The 17,938-nt window shown below is 37.9% G+C and overlaps 1 protein-coding gene across 3 annotated transcripts in view; it reads left to right on the forward strand.

Moving 5' to 3' along the window:
- The window catches only part of RIMS1 (regulating synaptic membrane exocytosis 1), a 492,040-nt gene that overhangs the window by 393,040 nt on the left and 81,062 nt on the right, over positions 1-17,938 (forward strand). The window contains exons 28-29 of one of the 3 annotated variants that reach the window (XM_077811609.1): positions 5,114-5,280; positions 8,162-8,305. The exons of 1 other annotated variant lie outside the window; for it this stretch is intronic. In XM_077811609.1, coding sequence (XP_077667735.1) covers positions 5,114-5,280; positions 8,162-8,305 — 311 coding nt within the window. The remainder of the gene's footprint in view (positions 1-5,113; positions 5,281-8,161; positions 8,306-17,938) is intronic. One more of the 3 variants, XM_077811610.1, reaches the window with a different exon arrangement.

The raw sequence follows: 17,938 nt of genomic DNA on the forward strand, positions 1-17,938 counted from the left end.
AAATGGGGATAAAATGCTTTCCTACATCAAAGGGTTTTTGTGAGGATAAAGATTGTGAGGCATTCAGATACTATTGTAATGAGGACCATATATGTTCCTATGATAGAGAGAAGCCTTACGGAAGGGCTGTGAACTGAGCAACTGTGTTCAGAGCTTTGCATGAGACAGAGAGAGGCTCCATAAAGGCTGGTGTATACAGTGAGCTTTTATTGTGTGCTGCAGGAAAGCCACAGGATCTTGACTGTGAAACTAAATCCTAAGCCCCTTTATATCCCATAGTAGTAGGGAGAGTGGGGGAGAAAGAAGTAGAAATGAGCTTTGATCCCACTAAAAGATTAATGAAAAATGATCTGTGAAATTTGCCCTATAACCAAGAAAATATTAAAATCCCGAGTCATTACAGAACTGGAATAACATCCAGCAAGAACATTCTTTTAGTTTGTGTCTCCATTATTTCTACTGAAGTTAGTGTGTCTGCAGTTCATCAACCACCTTTTTCTACTTTCACTGACACAGTACAGGAGCAAGCTATTCCATAGGTGGCAAGTGAACAGAATAACTGCAGTACAAGTTTACACTTCAGATAGTTATATTGAAAGAAGGCTATATTTCTGTAACTCAGAACAGGAGTTATAACTAATGCTGTTACACAGCAGAGGGAATGGACTTCCCATCCTTGTTACTATTAATGACTAAAAATAGACCTACTGTGTAGTAGTTGTTATCAGAACAAGTACCATATTCTGCTTTTGGGATGAGCAACAAATTTTTGGAATAAAAACACCCTGAAGTACCATGTATGGTTGGGAGAAAAATAATGGTTGCAAAAAATTCTCATGCTTTAGTTTATTGAAGATTTACAGATATATTTCTTTGATTCTTTTTTTGCTTTTGTGGCCATTTAAAAATGTGAGAAGAAAAAAATTGATTATATGAATTTTCTTAAACAAGATTTGGAGTCCACTCAGACAGCTGAAAGTGTATTGGGATTCTAGATGAATAAAAGACTCCTTCAGACTTCTGCTGGAGAAAGCTCCTGAGCATTACTAGGCATTATAAAATGTGTCTAAATTACTGTGTATTTACCTCCAGTGCTAATCCCTATTCTTTCTTTCTAAATAGCAGATTTATCCTAGCCCCTTGAGCCCTAGTGGGGGTCTCTACCAAATTTTAAATAATAGTAATAAGTGGATCTCTTTCAGTCCATGGCACTTTTCCCCCTATCTTGAAGTGGTTTCCATGATATCAGGGTTTACAGTTTGGTTCAATGGCTCTCAGCACCCCCACTATACAAAATGTTCTAGCACACTGCTTGGCAACAATTGCCTAGCCTGGAGCCACACCTGAAAGCTCCATTTAAGGGAGCTTCCATAGTGCAGAGAGTATCTCACGTAGAAACTAATCATTCGCGGGTACAGTGTTTTCTAAAATGGCTTATGATTTCCTCTGGTGAGGCTTGAGTGTTGGGGGGATATTTTTGGCTGTGTGTGTTGTAATAAATCCATAGCAAAATGGACGTCATTTAAACTACGTCCATGCAGCATAAGGAATAGAACTGTCTGCTTTAAAATGCAGGCCTCTCTCACTTGGGAATAGTAGAAACTCTTTATTAATGTCAGTAGCAGTACTTACACCATTTTTGTAGGAGGCAACAAGTACCACACTTGAGCTGGTCCAACATACCATCCAGCCCTGGCACTGTATACCTACATAATCATGCAACACTGAGCTAGCTTAAGACTACTGTTAACAAAGCAAAAAAAGGAATATAGTCAGTGTATATTGAGAGAGAAGCATAGATAGCAAAAGAGGAAAGATGGACAAATCCCAAGGTTGAGAAAAAATACGTGACCACAACTTTCCAGTGACGTGCACAAAGTACAATAAAGGTGTTGCAGTCCAGGAAACCAACACACTTGAGCCACTCCTGAGATCCTGCTGCTCTTTCAGGAGGAAAAATATATGGAAACATGGAGTAAAAGAGACTTATGTTCAAAACACATTGAGAGGCTTCTGATGAGCCGTGTTGTGTATCAGTGGCCACTGAGCAGCTAAGGTCCGGCATTGTTGAACATTTATTAATAACCTGGATGTAGGAATAGAGAGCATACAGATAACATTTCTGGATGACACAAAGCTGGGTGTGGGGGTTGCCAATACTTTGGAGGATAGAGCTAAAATTTAGAGAGATCTCGATAAATTGGAGAACTGGGCTATTGACAACAAAATGAAGTTCAACCAACACAAATGTAAGGTGCTTCACTTAGGGAAGAAAAACCAAATGTACAAATACAGAATGGGGGGAAATGGCTTGGCTTAGCAGCACTGCTGAAAAGGATCTGGAAATTTTGATAGATCACAGCTTCAACATGAGTCAGCAATGTGATGCTCTTAGAAAAAAAGCAAATGCAATTTTTGGTTGCATTAACAGCAGCGTAGCATGCAAGTCATGGGAGGTTACAGTACCGCTCTACTCAGCGCTGGTTAGGCCTCAGCTGAAGTATTGTGTCTGATTTTGGTCACCAATGTATAGAAAGGATGTGGAAAAACTGGAACAGATCCAGAGGTGAGTGACAGATATGATCAAAGGGATGGAATGCAAACCATATTAGCAAAGGCTGAAGGAACGGGGTATGTTTAGTTTGGAAAAGAGGAGATTAAGTGGGGACATGATAGTGGTCTTCAGATACTTGAAAGGCTGCCATAAAAAATATGGTGAAAAGTTGTTCTCTTTTGCCAAAAAGGGCAAGACAAGAGGCGATGGGTTCAAACTACAGCATAGAGTTTTAGATTAACTCTCAGGAAAAACTTCCTAACTATAAGAACAGTAGGACAATGAAACAGATTGCCTAGGGAGGTTGTGGAAGCTTCTTCACTGAAAGTTTTCAAAAGGAGGCTGGATAGCCATCTGTCTTGGGTGGTTTAGACACAAAAAATCCTGCATCTTGGGCTTAGACTAGATGACCCTTGTGGTCCCATCTAACCCTATGATTCTATTATTCTAATTTTATACTCTAACTAATGTTGCTGATAGGCAAATACTTGTATGACTGAAAGAAATCAGAGAAGTATTTATTTTCACTTCTCACCTCACAAACATAACAAAAAGTATAAAAGTAAAATATGGCATGCTAAGGTGGGAAATATGCTCTCTCCTGTTTCTGAAAAAAAAAAATCCACAATTTTTGAAATCATCCCTCAATGCTAAATTTCTGTAGTTCTAACTCCCACCCTTACCTGAATACAACTTTGCTGTTATGAGTTGGCTCTCTAAAGTTATTTCACAGATATGATATTTGGAAAGTTGTAGATAGTCAAGTAGTTTGTATAAGAGTGTGTGCGCGTATGTGCACATACTTGAGAATGTGTACACGTTTGTTTATACATATATACACACATGCATAGTGTAGATCACAGATCATTGAAGAACAAGAGCCTAATAACAGACTTCAGATTTTCAAATGGAAGAAATGAGCATAAGGCAAAGGCAATTCAATCACTAAAATCCTCAAGCAGTTACCAATATAACACCAGTAAGCGCTTAATGTGAGGCACATGGGTTTAAAATATATAGGGTCTAATATTGAAAAGTACTAAGGACTGATACCTTTTGGAGTTGCTGGTCCTTAGCAACACTCAGGATATGTGCAGTACAACTGAATATTGGTGAAAATGACTCATCCTGATTGCCATTGGATTCATTGGACAATCTGATTATAGTGCACTATTGTTATAAAATATCAGAGAAATATGATTCAAATATATTTAAGAAACTTATCTTGTATGACAGAGGTTACAAGCAACAAATTATTATCTATTCTTCCTTCCCTTTCTTACCAGCAGATTTGTATGTGATTGGCAGAGAATGAGGGGGAGGAGTTCCCTTCAGCCTTGCATTCTGGATTTTTGTTTACTCTTGCAATTCTGAGTCCTCTTTTTCCTACACCCACAAATGTACAGGAGAAGGTGCATTTAGTGCACGTGCTAATGACAGCCCACGCAGATAGTGTCTGTCACCCACCATGATGCTTTTCACATCTAAAAGCAGAAACTATGAAGTCATTCCACAAACTGAGCTGGCCAAAACACACACATACCCCTCAACACCATGAATTTCTATCTAAAAGTCAACATCCTCAAGGGCCCTGAGCTCAACAGATTGGATTTTCAAACTTGACTGAAACCCTGTGGATGTGTCATGTTGTAGTTTTTAAAAAGGAAGTCCTACTTTGGTAAAACCACAGAATGAAAAGCAGTTAAGGGATTTATTGGGTGGAAATTTCTTCATTGCTTTCCCATAAAGTCAGATGAGGTCTGAGAATCAGAAGAGGGTGATTTTTTTAACATAAAGTAGATGGAGCAACATGAAAATTATGATTCAGAGCCTAAAAGAGGCTTCATCTTTCATTAGCATTCTTTGACCAAATGACTTCAATATAATTTTAAACACTATTTTTCTTGCCTGTGTTTTCTCAAAATGATAATAAATAAGTAGATCACAAAATGACGTTGGTATGTAAGTGTTACATTATTTTAGCTACTGTGCTCAACTAATGAACTTTTTTCATTTATTCAAGTAACTTTTATCAAAGTAAGGTTAAGCATTCAGATTTCAAGTCATTTACCACTTACTAATTATTAGTGAGGATGGCTTTGTCAATCTATGATCTTCTTTTGTTGCATCCCAATGTATCCATCTTAGGCATAGATGTAAACTTCAAAAGAGCCCTAGACAGTTGCACAGACACCACAGAAATGTCTAGAGGTAAATAAAACATTTTATTTGTACAAATCATAATTTGGTGCACTAAATAACAAAGAAAATAATATTCTAGTGTTCCATGGATCACAGTTTAGTTCTGTCATCTCAGCCATACATTACGGAGCCCATCTGCTTGAAGTAACCTATCGTATTTTCAGTTTTTTCAAGACATTATTAGAAATATATGCTATATATATATATATATATATATATATATATATATAACTTTTCTGAAGTTATTGGGACTGCTGGATATTTCAGGAGTTTAAAAGAATTGTCCTCCTCATTTGTTGTCTGAGTATATTTCACATTTTGAAAAGAAACCTCACACTTTCTTTTTTTAATCTTTAGTATAACATACAAACAGATCAGTACAGAAGTTGTGATAACGTCTCTGCCAAATCATCAGATAGTGATGTCAGTGATGTGTCAGCCATTTCCCGTACCAGCAGTGCCTCACGCCTCAGCAGCACAAGCTTTATGTCAGAGCAATCTGAGCGCCCTAGGGGCAGAATCAGGTGAGTTTATGATGCTATTTTAAATGTATCAAATCTTGTTTGGTGTAAAAATAAAAAGAATAAAAATAAAATAAGAAATATAAATATTTATGATATATATAATAGAATATATTTAAAATGTCATATATTATATATAAACACACACACACATAAACATACACGTTATCATCCTAAGTCTTTTGTGAAATGAACATATTTTTCCACCTTGGCATCCAGCCATTTAAACAGGTAAACAAAAAATTCAGACAGGGCAACAGCAAATTTTTATATTTGTGCAAGGAGAAACCCAAACTTGGAGCAAGCTGGAAATTAGTACTTTAAAGCTCTGATCCAGCAAAGCACTTAAGTGGCACTACTTACATGCTTAAAATTGCACATGTGCTTAAATGCTATGGTGGACTGGAGCCTAATTTCTTAGTTTGTGTTGCCACAGAGGTCTTGATGCCCATACCGCCCTCTGTGCAGTATCATTGCCAAAGGGCCTATTTCTATTAAGATGGAAGACAGCTGAGAGGGCTCTCCACCTAACAGGATCAGGGTTATTAGAGAGGAAAGTCAACTAGCTATAGTTTAAAGCAGTGGTTTCCAAACTTGTTCCGCCGCTTGTGCAGGGAAAGCCCGTGGTGGGCCGGGCCGGTTTGTTTACCTGCCGCGTCCACAGGTTCGGCCGATCGCAGCTCCCAGTGGCCACGGTTCGCTGCTCCAGGCCAATGGGAGCTGCTGGGAGCGGTGTGGGCCGAGGGACATACGGGCCATTGCTTCCAGCAGCTCCCATTGGCCTGGAGCAGCAAACCGCGGCCACTGGGAGCCGCGATCGGCTGAAGTTGCGGACGCGGCCGGTAAACAAACCGGCCCGGCCCGCCACAGGCTTTCCCTGCATAAGCGGTGGAACAAGTTTGGGAACCACTGGTTTAAAGAGAAATTACATGGCCATCAAACAACTGCAAAAGTGAAAGGCTGTTTCTTGAGTTTGTGTAAAGGACAAAAGTTGTCCTTCAGAATGCATATAAATGGTAATATGTCAGTTTGCTGCCCACAGTACTGTTGCTGCCCTTTGCATTTTCCATAAAAGGATTTAATTTTGCACAAAAAAAACAACCAAAACGCAAAATAAAAATCATTAAGTGTTGCCAGCTTTACCTCTTTATTCTACCAATAAATCAATTTGTATGGTTAACTCAACCTTTTTCTCTAAGTGTGCCTTTGTTGTGAGTGAACATGTGTGTGTGGGCACGTACAAATGCACACTGCCCCCTGCAGACAGGGAGGATTTTATTTTTAAACTAAACCATTTTGATGTAAACACTGGTATATAACCATAAATTGTCTGAGGAATAAATTATTATGTTAATATTATTGTTTTTGTTTTTTATATGTTAATGTTTTCCTTTCCTATTTCAAATCAAGGAGCACAGAACTGGCTGGTTATGCCTCTGAAGCTATAGGGCATGTGAATAAGAATATTATTCCTATATCTCAAAAATTATAGCCAACATATCATGTGTTATTGATTAGTTAACATCTATTTTCAGTTGAAAAAATTAATAATGTCTAAAATATATTGCAAACCCTGCATTTCCAACTTCCATAGAGCTCCTCACTATGGGCTTTGATCCAGCTGTACTGAAGCCACTGGGAGCATTATGGTGTGCGTTCACCTTTAGAGCGCCCCTTCATGTCAGGAAGTGGCATTGCAGGGATTCTTCCTCTCTAGCAACCCTCCTGTGTCTTGGTTCTACAATGGTCTGCTCCTTCTCTGGCATAGCACACTGGCCAGGTCAGCTCTCGGTCCCCTTGTGGGGCTAACCGAAAAAAAAAAAAAGCTCAACTCAAAATAGCCACCTGGTGTTAAAGTCCATAATATAAACACTAGTCCTTCATAGAGATCCAGGAAATATTGACCTCTGCCCAGGTCAGGTTACTTTGGTTAGGGCAGGGAGATCGAGCCTTTCTTGTCCAGGCTTCACTCAGAACTGGTTTCTAATAGAAGCAGCCAGCCCTGACTCTTCTTATATTATAGTACAATGAACAAAACATAAAATCATTATAAGGTAGCTATAATTACAGTGTTATTCAGTAAAAAATATGGAATTTTTTTAAAAGTGTTTGAAAAAATATTCTTAATCTGACTTGCTGTTCTTCCAAACTGAGAATCAGATGCTCAGTATCTTCCACGCCTGAAACTCTCATTAAAATTAGTGGGAGGTCTTAGAGGAAAATTCAGGCTCCACTGACTTGAGCAGGGCAGGATTTCATGCCAGAATTGCAGGATCAGACATTATGATTAGACTGAATTTTGTGATATTATCAATAATTACCACCCTTTTACCCTCTTCAACTCTTTGAGCTCAATCCTATAAGAATTTGTGCACGTGACTAACTTTCCTGAAGTTAACAAACCTATTTATTTTAGTGAGACTGCTCCCATGATTAAAGTTATTCACATGCACAAGTCTTTGCAGAATCAGGTCCTTATTCATGTGAATGTTCCTTGTGCATATAAGCTCAATGAAGTCAATGAGACCAGTCACACGGGTAAATGTTGCAGGATCAGACCCTTACTACTTAATTATCAATATTTTTAGAACAAACTCTAACTTTTTCAGACTTTTTCCTCTTTCTCACATACTGATAATAAGTCAGATCCTACGGTATGAAATCTTTACAATTAAATAACCCATAATTCCTTTTCAGATGTAACTTACAGTTGGTAACTGTATTCATTCAAAAAGTATTTCTTACTGAAATTTAAAGTCATTTTAATGTAATGTTGAAAAGTGTTTCAGCAGGTGAATCTAGAGTTAGCATCTGTTGTTCATTATTTTCAATTTGAGCTGTCTACATTTAATTTTGCATGCCTGCATGTTATGACTATGGAAAGGTCAAAGTCCTTAGAGATCTGCAAAAATGATGGCAAAAAAGAAAGAAGGATATCATGGGAATTAGATGACCAAATGGGGCACAGTGAAAAGAAATTGGATATGGAAGACAAGAAAAAGAGAAGGCATTCTGTTGCTGATTTGAGGTAAAGGTTAGCTTCCTGTCCTCATGTGTGTCTCCTAGCTACCAGCTCCTTCTAGTTTTAATAGTTCTGTAGCCTGTGTGCTATACAAGCAACATTTTCTGTGCAAAGCTTGCTTATCAAATGGAAGAGCAGAGGAAACTCATCCAAACCATGTTCCCACTCCCACCTTCATCAGTTAACATCATTTGCATCAGCTTCTTCCCAGCAACCATCTAAAGTGTGTTTTTGTAATATTGTGTATGAGTGTAAAAAGTTATAACATGTCTAAATGATGTGGATGACATCAATGACTTTTAAGCATGAAGGAAGGAGGGGAATCAAATTTACAAATAAAGGGGATGCCAGCTGATTGTAGAGAAAATGTAGCAAATTAGATTTAAGTAATACCTTTAGTTAATATTAATAACTAATATCTGTATGAAATTAATATTGATAACCCCTTTTTGACTGAGCCAGGGAGCATTAGCTTACTAATTTTAATACTGAGTTCTTTTCACATTATACTTTTTACCTTAGACAATTCTCTCAAATCAAGACACTTCGTTATTTTAAATCAATTTTATTCAGCCACTGCAGACAATTTATGGAATCAGCAGTTGAAATCTGTGAATCGAGTCTGAATGCACAAGATATTCTAGTCATATAAGAAATACTAAATACAGTCTTGGAAGCAATTTATGTAGATTATGATTAAGGCTAAGCAACAGTACAACAATAATTCTTTACAATAGACAACAATCAGATATCAGATTTTTTCCAGTACCTCTAATTATCTAATTCTCAAGGAAAAGAGGTTACCCTTCATCTAAAGGTACTGCATGATATTTGAGCATTCAAAGGTAAGATCAAATGATTATGCATACATACACTCTGAGTATGAACGCCTCAGATTCAGAGAGCTCTTAAATTCAGTAGCTTGTTCAAAGGGAATAGAAATTAGTCCCTAGTTTAAAAGGATTGATTTTAAAATATCAAAATGCTTTAAAATACTCATTTTAGGGTTTCTCTTAAGCCAATCTCCTTGTCCTTGTAAAGAAAAATCTTTTAGATGAAATTGTTCTTAGATCTGAATTCCAGCTTCCTAAGGTCTCACAAGAATTAGAAACAATCCTGAAAGTTAACTTTTAAGATACTTATTTTAATCAAACTAAAGTTTTCAACAGTCTTGAAGTGAATTCTCACCACTCTTCCTTGTATAACCCTTTGATAAAGCAAGAGACTGTCCAAGGTATGGCAATTCTGACTCTGTATGGATTCCGGAGCTTTTATTGGGTTCGGTGTCCTCTCTAAAGCTTCCCACGGGATCTTAACTTGTAAGTCCTTTTTCTGTGAGACAGGTTGGAGGGGAGCAGCCTACTGAATGCTTGTCAGCTGAAACCGCTGTTTTATACACAGGTTTTGTACCACTTTAACTATAAGGGCCTGTCTACCTGGCAAGTTACCATGTGCCAAGCCCGGATGTGTTTCTACAGCTCACCAGCTTGCCGTGCAGCATGATCCTGTGTTGACACTGTTACAGCACAGGTAAAGTCCCAGAGTGCAGCTTGGTGTACAAAGCTTTCAAGTATTATGCCAAGCTGCACTTGGGAATTTTCACTATACTGTAGCAATATTAGCATGGGACGGCATGAGCTGGTGCATTATAGATTCACACCGTGGCTTTCTGCACAGTAATTTCCTGGGTAGCTAAACTCTAACAGATTAGACAATTCAATTTATATTTACCAAAAGAAGCTATACCAGTGGAAGCACCTTTATAATGGTGTAGCTGTGTCCACACTAGGGAGTATGTAACGAGGCATTTGCTTGCTCTCGCAACAAATCAGCCAGAGACCCCTTCTGAGTGCAATCACCAGTGCTTTTTATTTTCAGTGTCAGCTCCCACCACCTTCTATTTATAGTCTGCTCCAAACCAGCAACCTGGGGGAGAGCTAGCTTTTCCAGCCGGCAGGGATGCACAGCCCTTGGCTCTTCCCTTTCCTTTCTCTTCCCCCCTTCACTTCCTTCCTGCCAGCCCTATATAGCCCCCTGGCTAATAAGGTTCTTTTCTTCTATCAATTAGGCGTGGCATACTCAGCCAGCCCCAATTAATGATTCTTAATTGGAGCTCGACTAACAGGGGACTGGATCAGGACCCCCTGGCCAGCACCCGTTACAGGGTTATACTGCTTTAACTACATCTGTTTTCTAAATTGATCTTGCTTTTTATCTGGATAGAACTAAACCTTTCCATTCCTCATCTTGTCTAGTTGTTTCATATGTGGACTGAACGAAGGGGCAAGCAGTCTCTTCACAGAGTTTCCAGGTGTATAACTTCCTGTATCATGACAGCATACGAAGAAGCCCAGGCTACACCTTCTCAAGCAGTATGAGCTCATTCCACAAAAGCTCAGATGACGTCAACGGCGTTTCTAAATGACATTCCTATATCAGAGATTTGGAGGGTGCCCATTCGGACCCCTGTGCATACTTTTGCAAACCATTAAGCCATTGTGGCTGCATCCAGATCAGATGGAAATTTGGGAAGGCAATCCTTCAGTCCTTCTTTAAATGGACTCTGAGCCCCACCTCCTGCGAGTACTTGCATGGAAGCCATCTGCATAGAATACAAGGCTGCAGCTACTTAAGGAAGAAAAAACGATTACCTACTTGTAACTGTTGTTCTTCAATATATGACGCAGACATGGGTTCCACAACCCTCCCTCTGTCCTCTCTGCATCAGAGTCTGTTCTTCTGACATTCGGGACAAAGGAACTGAAGTGATCAGAGTGGTGCAGCCCTTATATGGCCGGGGCAGGGGCTAGGCAAAGTTCTCTGGCACATGGGGCCTCTGCATCACATCTCAAAGAACAACAGTTACAGGTAGTTAAACTTTTTTTCTGCCTCCTCCAGTTAGCATGGGCCAGGTCCTCTGCACCAAAATCAACTTTTGAACCAAACAATCACAGCTTTCTTAAAGCCTTAGTTACTGGCGTTCCTATTGGATGCACAGGAGCCAATAGGCTTATGCTGCAACTTTCTGTCCCACACAGCACTGCCCCCCAAGATGGGGAAAGGGGGGTTACAATTCTTAAAGGAGCCAGGTGTTTTCTTTCCCCTGCTAGCCAAGACAAAGCCCCCCCACCTCTGAGGCTGCAGACGGTTTGGGGGTGATACTCTGGTTTCAGGTCATGGAGAAATGACCTGAGTGCTGACTGGCTGGCATGACACTTTTGGACAGGAAAGAGGAGTGAAAATTCACTCTGAAAAAATAAAACACAGGGAGTGCAAGGATAGAAGGGTCTATTCCTGTGTATCATGGGTGTGAACGTTCATTGTCGTCAACAGTAGAAGAGATGAAAATATTATTAATAGCAAAACAGGGCCTTCTGTACTTGTGTGACTAAGAGTTTCAGTATCTTTTAATACATAGTTGATATCCAGGCCCCTAATATGTAATGGATGTTGCTACCTAGGCAGTGACTAGATTTTTGCATTTAGGCATGCATTGTTTCAGTTCCCAGTTTTGTTTCATACTGTTTATTGCACAGTTCTCATATATGAAATGTTCTGTGAGCCTGATTGTGCACCGTAGCAGTCACTCCAATTTGAACATGAGATGTTTGAACATGAATCAAATTCAATGGGAATGGGATCAGGCTTCCAGAGACAATCTCATCTGATAAGATGTAACCACAACTGGACTTGTTGATTTGGAAATAGTTTTTCCCTTTTGCTTTTTGGCCCATCCACCCTTTCGGTGATAGTGCTGTACTGCAATTAGTACAACAGGAATACTACATCGCAAAGCCTCAGCATCTAAATGTAGCCTCAAGCTATGCCAACCCAGGAAATCATAATGAACCAAAGGCATTTAAATATTTTTAAATTGATGTGGCTTTGTACTGAGTAGTTTCACATTAATTACAAAGGTAATTACAAATCTGTATATTGACTTTGTATTATAATATCCTTATATACTGTGGCTGTAGTTAATATTTTTCTCAATGATTAATATAGAATAATTAAATCTAAAACCTTTTAAATTTGTATTACAAGGACTTGTAGACAGCAATAGTAGAAGTGATAGCAAAAGGAAGCTATTATGAGAGTTTGTGAAAGCTGTTAAGTTATTTATAAAGCAAACAAAAGCAAATAATCACCGGTGGGAAAGGGAAATAAATCCAGTTGTGTTCAAATTGGAGTTACATTTTCAACGCTTGGTCTAAGGTATTTGCCATTCACACCCACACTGACATATAAGTGGGGGTAATAGTACTAAAATCCTGAGCAGTGTTATTGGCTAATGGGGACTCATCAATATCACAGTTGGGCTCAATCCTGCATCCTCTGTGCATCTGGATTTCACTGGGAGTTTTAGGTGCCCAGAAAAAGTAGGTTTGGGCTCATTATATTAGCAACAATATTCATCATTTAGTTACTGTACTTCAGCACAGCAGGAACCATAAACTGAAAATGCAAAAGCTGGGCCAGTTCCTACACTTATGTGTACAAATACTCACTTTTTTACAGACTATCTTTTCTGGTGATGCTACATGCCCTCATCTCAGATTACTGTCAGTTGAACTGGGGACTCTCAATACCTTGTAGTACAAGCTCAGCATCTTGAAGGTTCATGATTTTTGGATCAATTAGGCCTTGATTCAGCAAAAGACATGCTTAACATTGCATTAAGTACATGAGTAGTCCCAGTGAAGTAATTAAGTATGTTCTCTGGTGCTTTGCTGGATCAGGACTTCAATAACTCCATTTGCAGTTTTGTGAACTACATGCCAGAATTTCTCAAAATGTATACTTTATAGGAGCTATGCAAATGGCATATTAGACCATATTCTTTTGTTGAAATACCTCTGAAAAATATTATGTTTTAGTAGAAAATTCAGGGTGATAAATGTACCGTAAATGTAAAAAATCACACTACATTTAAAGATTAGATTGGTACTCGTACTAGAGACTTCTGCATTAATCTGAGTTATTAATACTATTATATAAATTGATAATTATTTATTTTAACACATTTCAGTTATGGTATAACATATGATTATATATACACATTACTGGGGATATACAATAAGTAAAATTAAGTTACAAGAGACACAAAGCTGGTGGCACAGATGAACCTAAAAAATTTTTAATAGATAGTGACAGTGCAAGCATACAGTAGCTAACTTTCTCCTTTAAAGCCAATAGGAAGTACCTACCTAGTTTATTTGGATGTTTTATTTTGGAGACACCACAACTTAAACTAAGCAAAATAATCACAATTGTTAATTGTGGATATTTTATTATTAAAGCAAGGAAAAGAAAATATCAAACCAGACAACACAAAATTGTTAGTTACTTCCGTTACAATCTCTTCTCCATGACCCTCTGTGGAGAGCTTTTAACAGAGATTACTCCTTTGAGAGTGGGCCTGCTCTTGGTAAATTGAAACCAAGGTTTTATTTCCCAAAATTACTGTGAGTCCAGTTTTGGTATATCATTTGATAACAAAAAATGTTTATAGATGGTTAGATGGCTTAAGGGCAGGCGGCTCCTGTTTGGTACATCATTGATAACCTAAATAGTTTATAATTGGGCAAAGTAAACAATCGGGAAGCAGCGCAGGCCAAGTGATGTGCTGGCCGCCGCTTCCCACAGCTCCCATTGGCCTGGAACAGCAAACCACAGCCAGTGGGTGCTGCAATCAGTCGAACCTGCGGACGCTGCAGGTAAACAAACCGTGCTGGCCCACCAGCGGATTTCCCTGATGGGCCGCATGCCAAAGATTGCCGATCCCTGGTCAGAAAATACACTCATTTGCTTTGTTTGACCCAGGGTTACAACCTGTATGTTATAGCAATTGAACTTTTATTATATATTTTGTACAAACCACAGATTTTAGTGATCTTTACATCTTTTAAACATAGCACAAAATAAATAGTATAAAAGATAAAACAAACTAAAGTTAGAAAAACCGCCTTTTAAAATATGTGTAAACACTCCTGAGGGTCATAAACAGTTTTATGACCAAGGAGGTGTCATCTTCCTGACATTGGCTAGCTTTTGGATGACAGAAAGGAGAAGCTTTTTGTAATTTCTTTGTTTAGCTTGAACATTTTATAACCCCAACTAAAATATAGACAGGTATCGTTACATTTTCAAGCATCCTGGCTATAACATACTTATATATTTTAATATTTAGTAAAGGACCAAACAAATTTTAATGGCCTAACATTATGAAATTAGTTATAATAATTTTATTAATATTATTTTTGCATCAATATTGAGGTCTCTCTACCACACCTTGCTCAGTATGCTCACTTCCAAGTGGCAAAAATAAGCTTCTTTTCTATTCTGTTCATAGGACCACAGGAGATATTAGTATTAATGTGTTGTTCATTCCTCTTTTGAGGACTCTGGGTGTTTGAAGGATGGCCCAGTTGCAAATGTAATATATGTATCACCTGTAACATGGATATCATGCTGCTGTCATATCAATAATAAGCATATCTTGGAACTTGCGTACATGTTATGCATGCCATTTAGCGTTCAGATCTATGTTCTCTAATTTGAGCATGGACCACTGGCCTCATGATAGATCTGTCTCTAAATGGTAACACATGTCAATTATACACAAGGGACCAGATCATCTACTGTAAATTGGCATATTTCCATTGACTTCTGTGGAGCTATGCAAATTAATACCAACTAAAGATTTGGCCCTTGATCCATATTCATTTCATTGTATTGCTAATTTACATGATTGAATGAACCCGTACACGGCATTTCATTATGTGCATCAAAAGAACTACATTTCAGAGTTCTCAGGCAGGCAGTACAACAGATTGGATAGTATATGTGCAGCAGTAATAAAAGTAATACTTCCTGGTGGGTGAATATTCACATCTGTTTCAGGTGAGATTTCATCTTGGACACATTTAAGTCACGTCTCTTATTATAGGTTGTTATATTTCTTAGGATTCTGGGCTGTGCTCCCATTAGCTATTTATCTTCATATTCTTGCTGTCTTTCTATAAGCTTCTGTAGGTTTGTGCTATGCATAATAGAACTTTCATATTTTACTTATTTGCTAGGACTGTAGGCAATCAGCTAAATTTTGGGTCTTCTAGAGTCATAAATTAAGGTGATTTTACTAACTGTTTTAGCACCTATAGCTACCCTCAATGAAACCATACTCATTTATTCTCACAAAGCAAATTGGCATGGATTTGAGAATGTTATAGTCAAATTATACGTTTCTATTTTGGAGACTCTTTTCCTTCCGATTGATTATTTATATCCATGATGTTGTGCAAATTCTCTATTTCTATTTCTAAGGTTGTGCTTCTCCCAATTTACTTTGACTGAAGACCTGAATATTTCTTCCCCATTTCCCATACCAGGTAGTAGGCCCTGTAATTTTCTCTAACCTGGTATTTTATAAATTACCAGACTATCTCACTCAATTCTGAGTCTTCCACTAGGTCCGTATTCTTCTCTTCACCAATCTACCATTCTACCACCTTTTGGTTTTTTTGCGTGTTTTTGAAATTGTTTTCTGCTTCTCAGCTTTCTACTGTTTCTGACACCACGACTGCGTACTGGAGGCTACTTCCTATGTTACTGCTCAATCTACTTGCTACAATTTAAGTTTACTTCCTCAGGTAACAGACAACTATTACTTAGCCATCATCCCAGTTTCCCCTATGCACACAGGACTCAGTAAATCTGAATGATCCCACAGACAGTTCAGATCCATAGGAAAATTCTCAGTCCACAGTGTTGGCCTTAGTACAAAGACAATATGATTATGTAAACGTGGCAAAAAGTTGCATTACATTTTAAGAATTAGAATGTGATGATGATTGCATTGATTTGTTCATTTTAAACAGTTCAGTTTGGCCACTTCAGTGGTCCAGTAATTAAACAGAAGTACAACAGTTTAACACAACATGGAGGATGGGACACCAATAAGAAAAGAATTGGAGTGCATACTGTGATCTGCTGATGTATTAGAAGTGATGGGTGGGTCAGAATGAGGCGCATGACTCTGAGTTGTATAGGAGTATATTACAGACAGTTTGTCTCCAATGCGGTTCTTATTTAGCTGGTTCCTTGTGGCCTAGGTTTTGTATTATAAACAGATAATAGAGCATTTAGGTTCATCCAGTGTGAGGTTCACTTTTGATTTAAGATAATAATCAATACTTTTGATGCCGGCAGTTCAATTGTTTATAGCTATCATTGACATAATGAGATTAATTAGCTGATATTTCTACAAAGGATGTACTGCTTCCACAGCTGACTATGTCCACAGCTGCAACCAGTAGTGTTGACAGACTGTAGACGTTCCATGGCTATTGTTATCATTAAAAATAAAGTAATAAAAAACCCTCATTGGACTCATAGGCCTGTGCCTTTGCCATGTTTTCAGAAGATTCCTTTCCAGCTTGGAATTTTCCATTACAAATTACTTTTGTAAAAATAGTATATTTAAGTTAACTTATTACTCTGTACGTTTTTTCATTTATTCTATACACAAGATCTCTCAGTGTTAATTGTTTGGGGGAATTGCATCTGGAGTAGCACTAAGTCCATATTCTAAAGAAACCCAATATTCCTTGAGATAATTTGCAGAATTTAGCCCACACTTTCAAATTCATATTACTATAATAAAATAAGAGGAAGTTAAAGGTTATAGAATGTTTTAGATTCAAACAAGATCTAATAAAGCATTGCCATAAAGTTATATATTATACAATTATTTATTTTGGCATGGGTTTTCAAAACTGCGTGACCCTCATTTGCACTACATCAGATGTTCACATGCATTTGCATGGATACACATTTGCATAGATTTGGGTGCATTGTAATCCATGATTTGTGTGTTATGCACACAAAGGATGTACATAACAAAATTTGAGTATTCTTGTGAAAAACAAACAAAAGCCATCTTGAATACTTTACCCAGTGGTAAGAACTGAATATAAAAGCTAAGGAACTTCACATCTAAGTTTAAAGTGTAGTTCGGTACATTTTTACCCATCCCATTCTACTGTGGAATGTTGTTAGCTGAAAAATAATTTCAGGGTAGACAAGGTTACATAGCAATCTAAACTTTTTAGAACCACCTTGTACTAAAGATAGGGATCTGTTTTTGTTAGGTACAGTTTTAGAAACGTTATTACATTATTTACAGTTATTGTCTACAATTATTTATAACTTAAAGCTCTAGAAAAGCCTAGCACAGGATTTTATTTTTTCGGCTCATGTTACAACCTTGCACAAATTCAGCTGTTTTGGCTGAAAATTTTAACTATTTAAAATGGGTTTTGGCTCTAAAGATAAAGGAAAGTACACCAGGAGTCAAAAAACAAAACAAAATACATCTCACGTCACCTTTTTCTTTAAAAGCTGCAGTTATAACAGAAAAAGAAAAGGAGTACTTGTGGCACCTTAGAGACTAACCAATTTATTTGAGCATGAGCTTTCGTGAGCTACAGCTCACTTCATCAGATGCATACCGTGGAAACTGCAGCAGACTTTATATATACACAGAGAATATGAAACAATACCTCCTCCCACCCCACTGTCCTGCTGGTAATAGCTTATCTAAAGTAATCTTCAGGTTAGGCCATTTCCAGCACAAAT

This window comes from Eretmochelys imbricata, chromosome 3, assembly GCF_965152235.1.
Source record: "Eretmochelys imbricata isolate rEreImb1 chromosome 3, rEreImb1.hap1, whole genome shotgun sequence".
NCBI lineage: Eukaryota > Metazoa > Chordata > Testudines > Cheloniidae > Eretmochelys > Eretmochelys imbricata.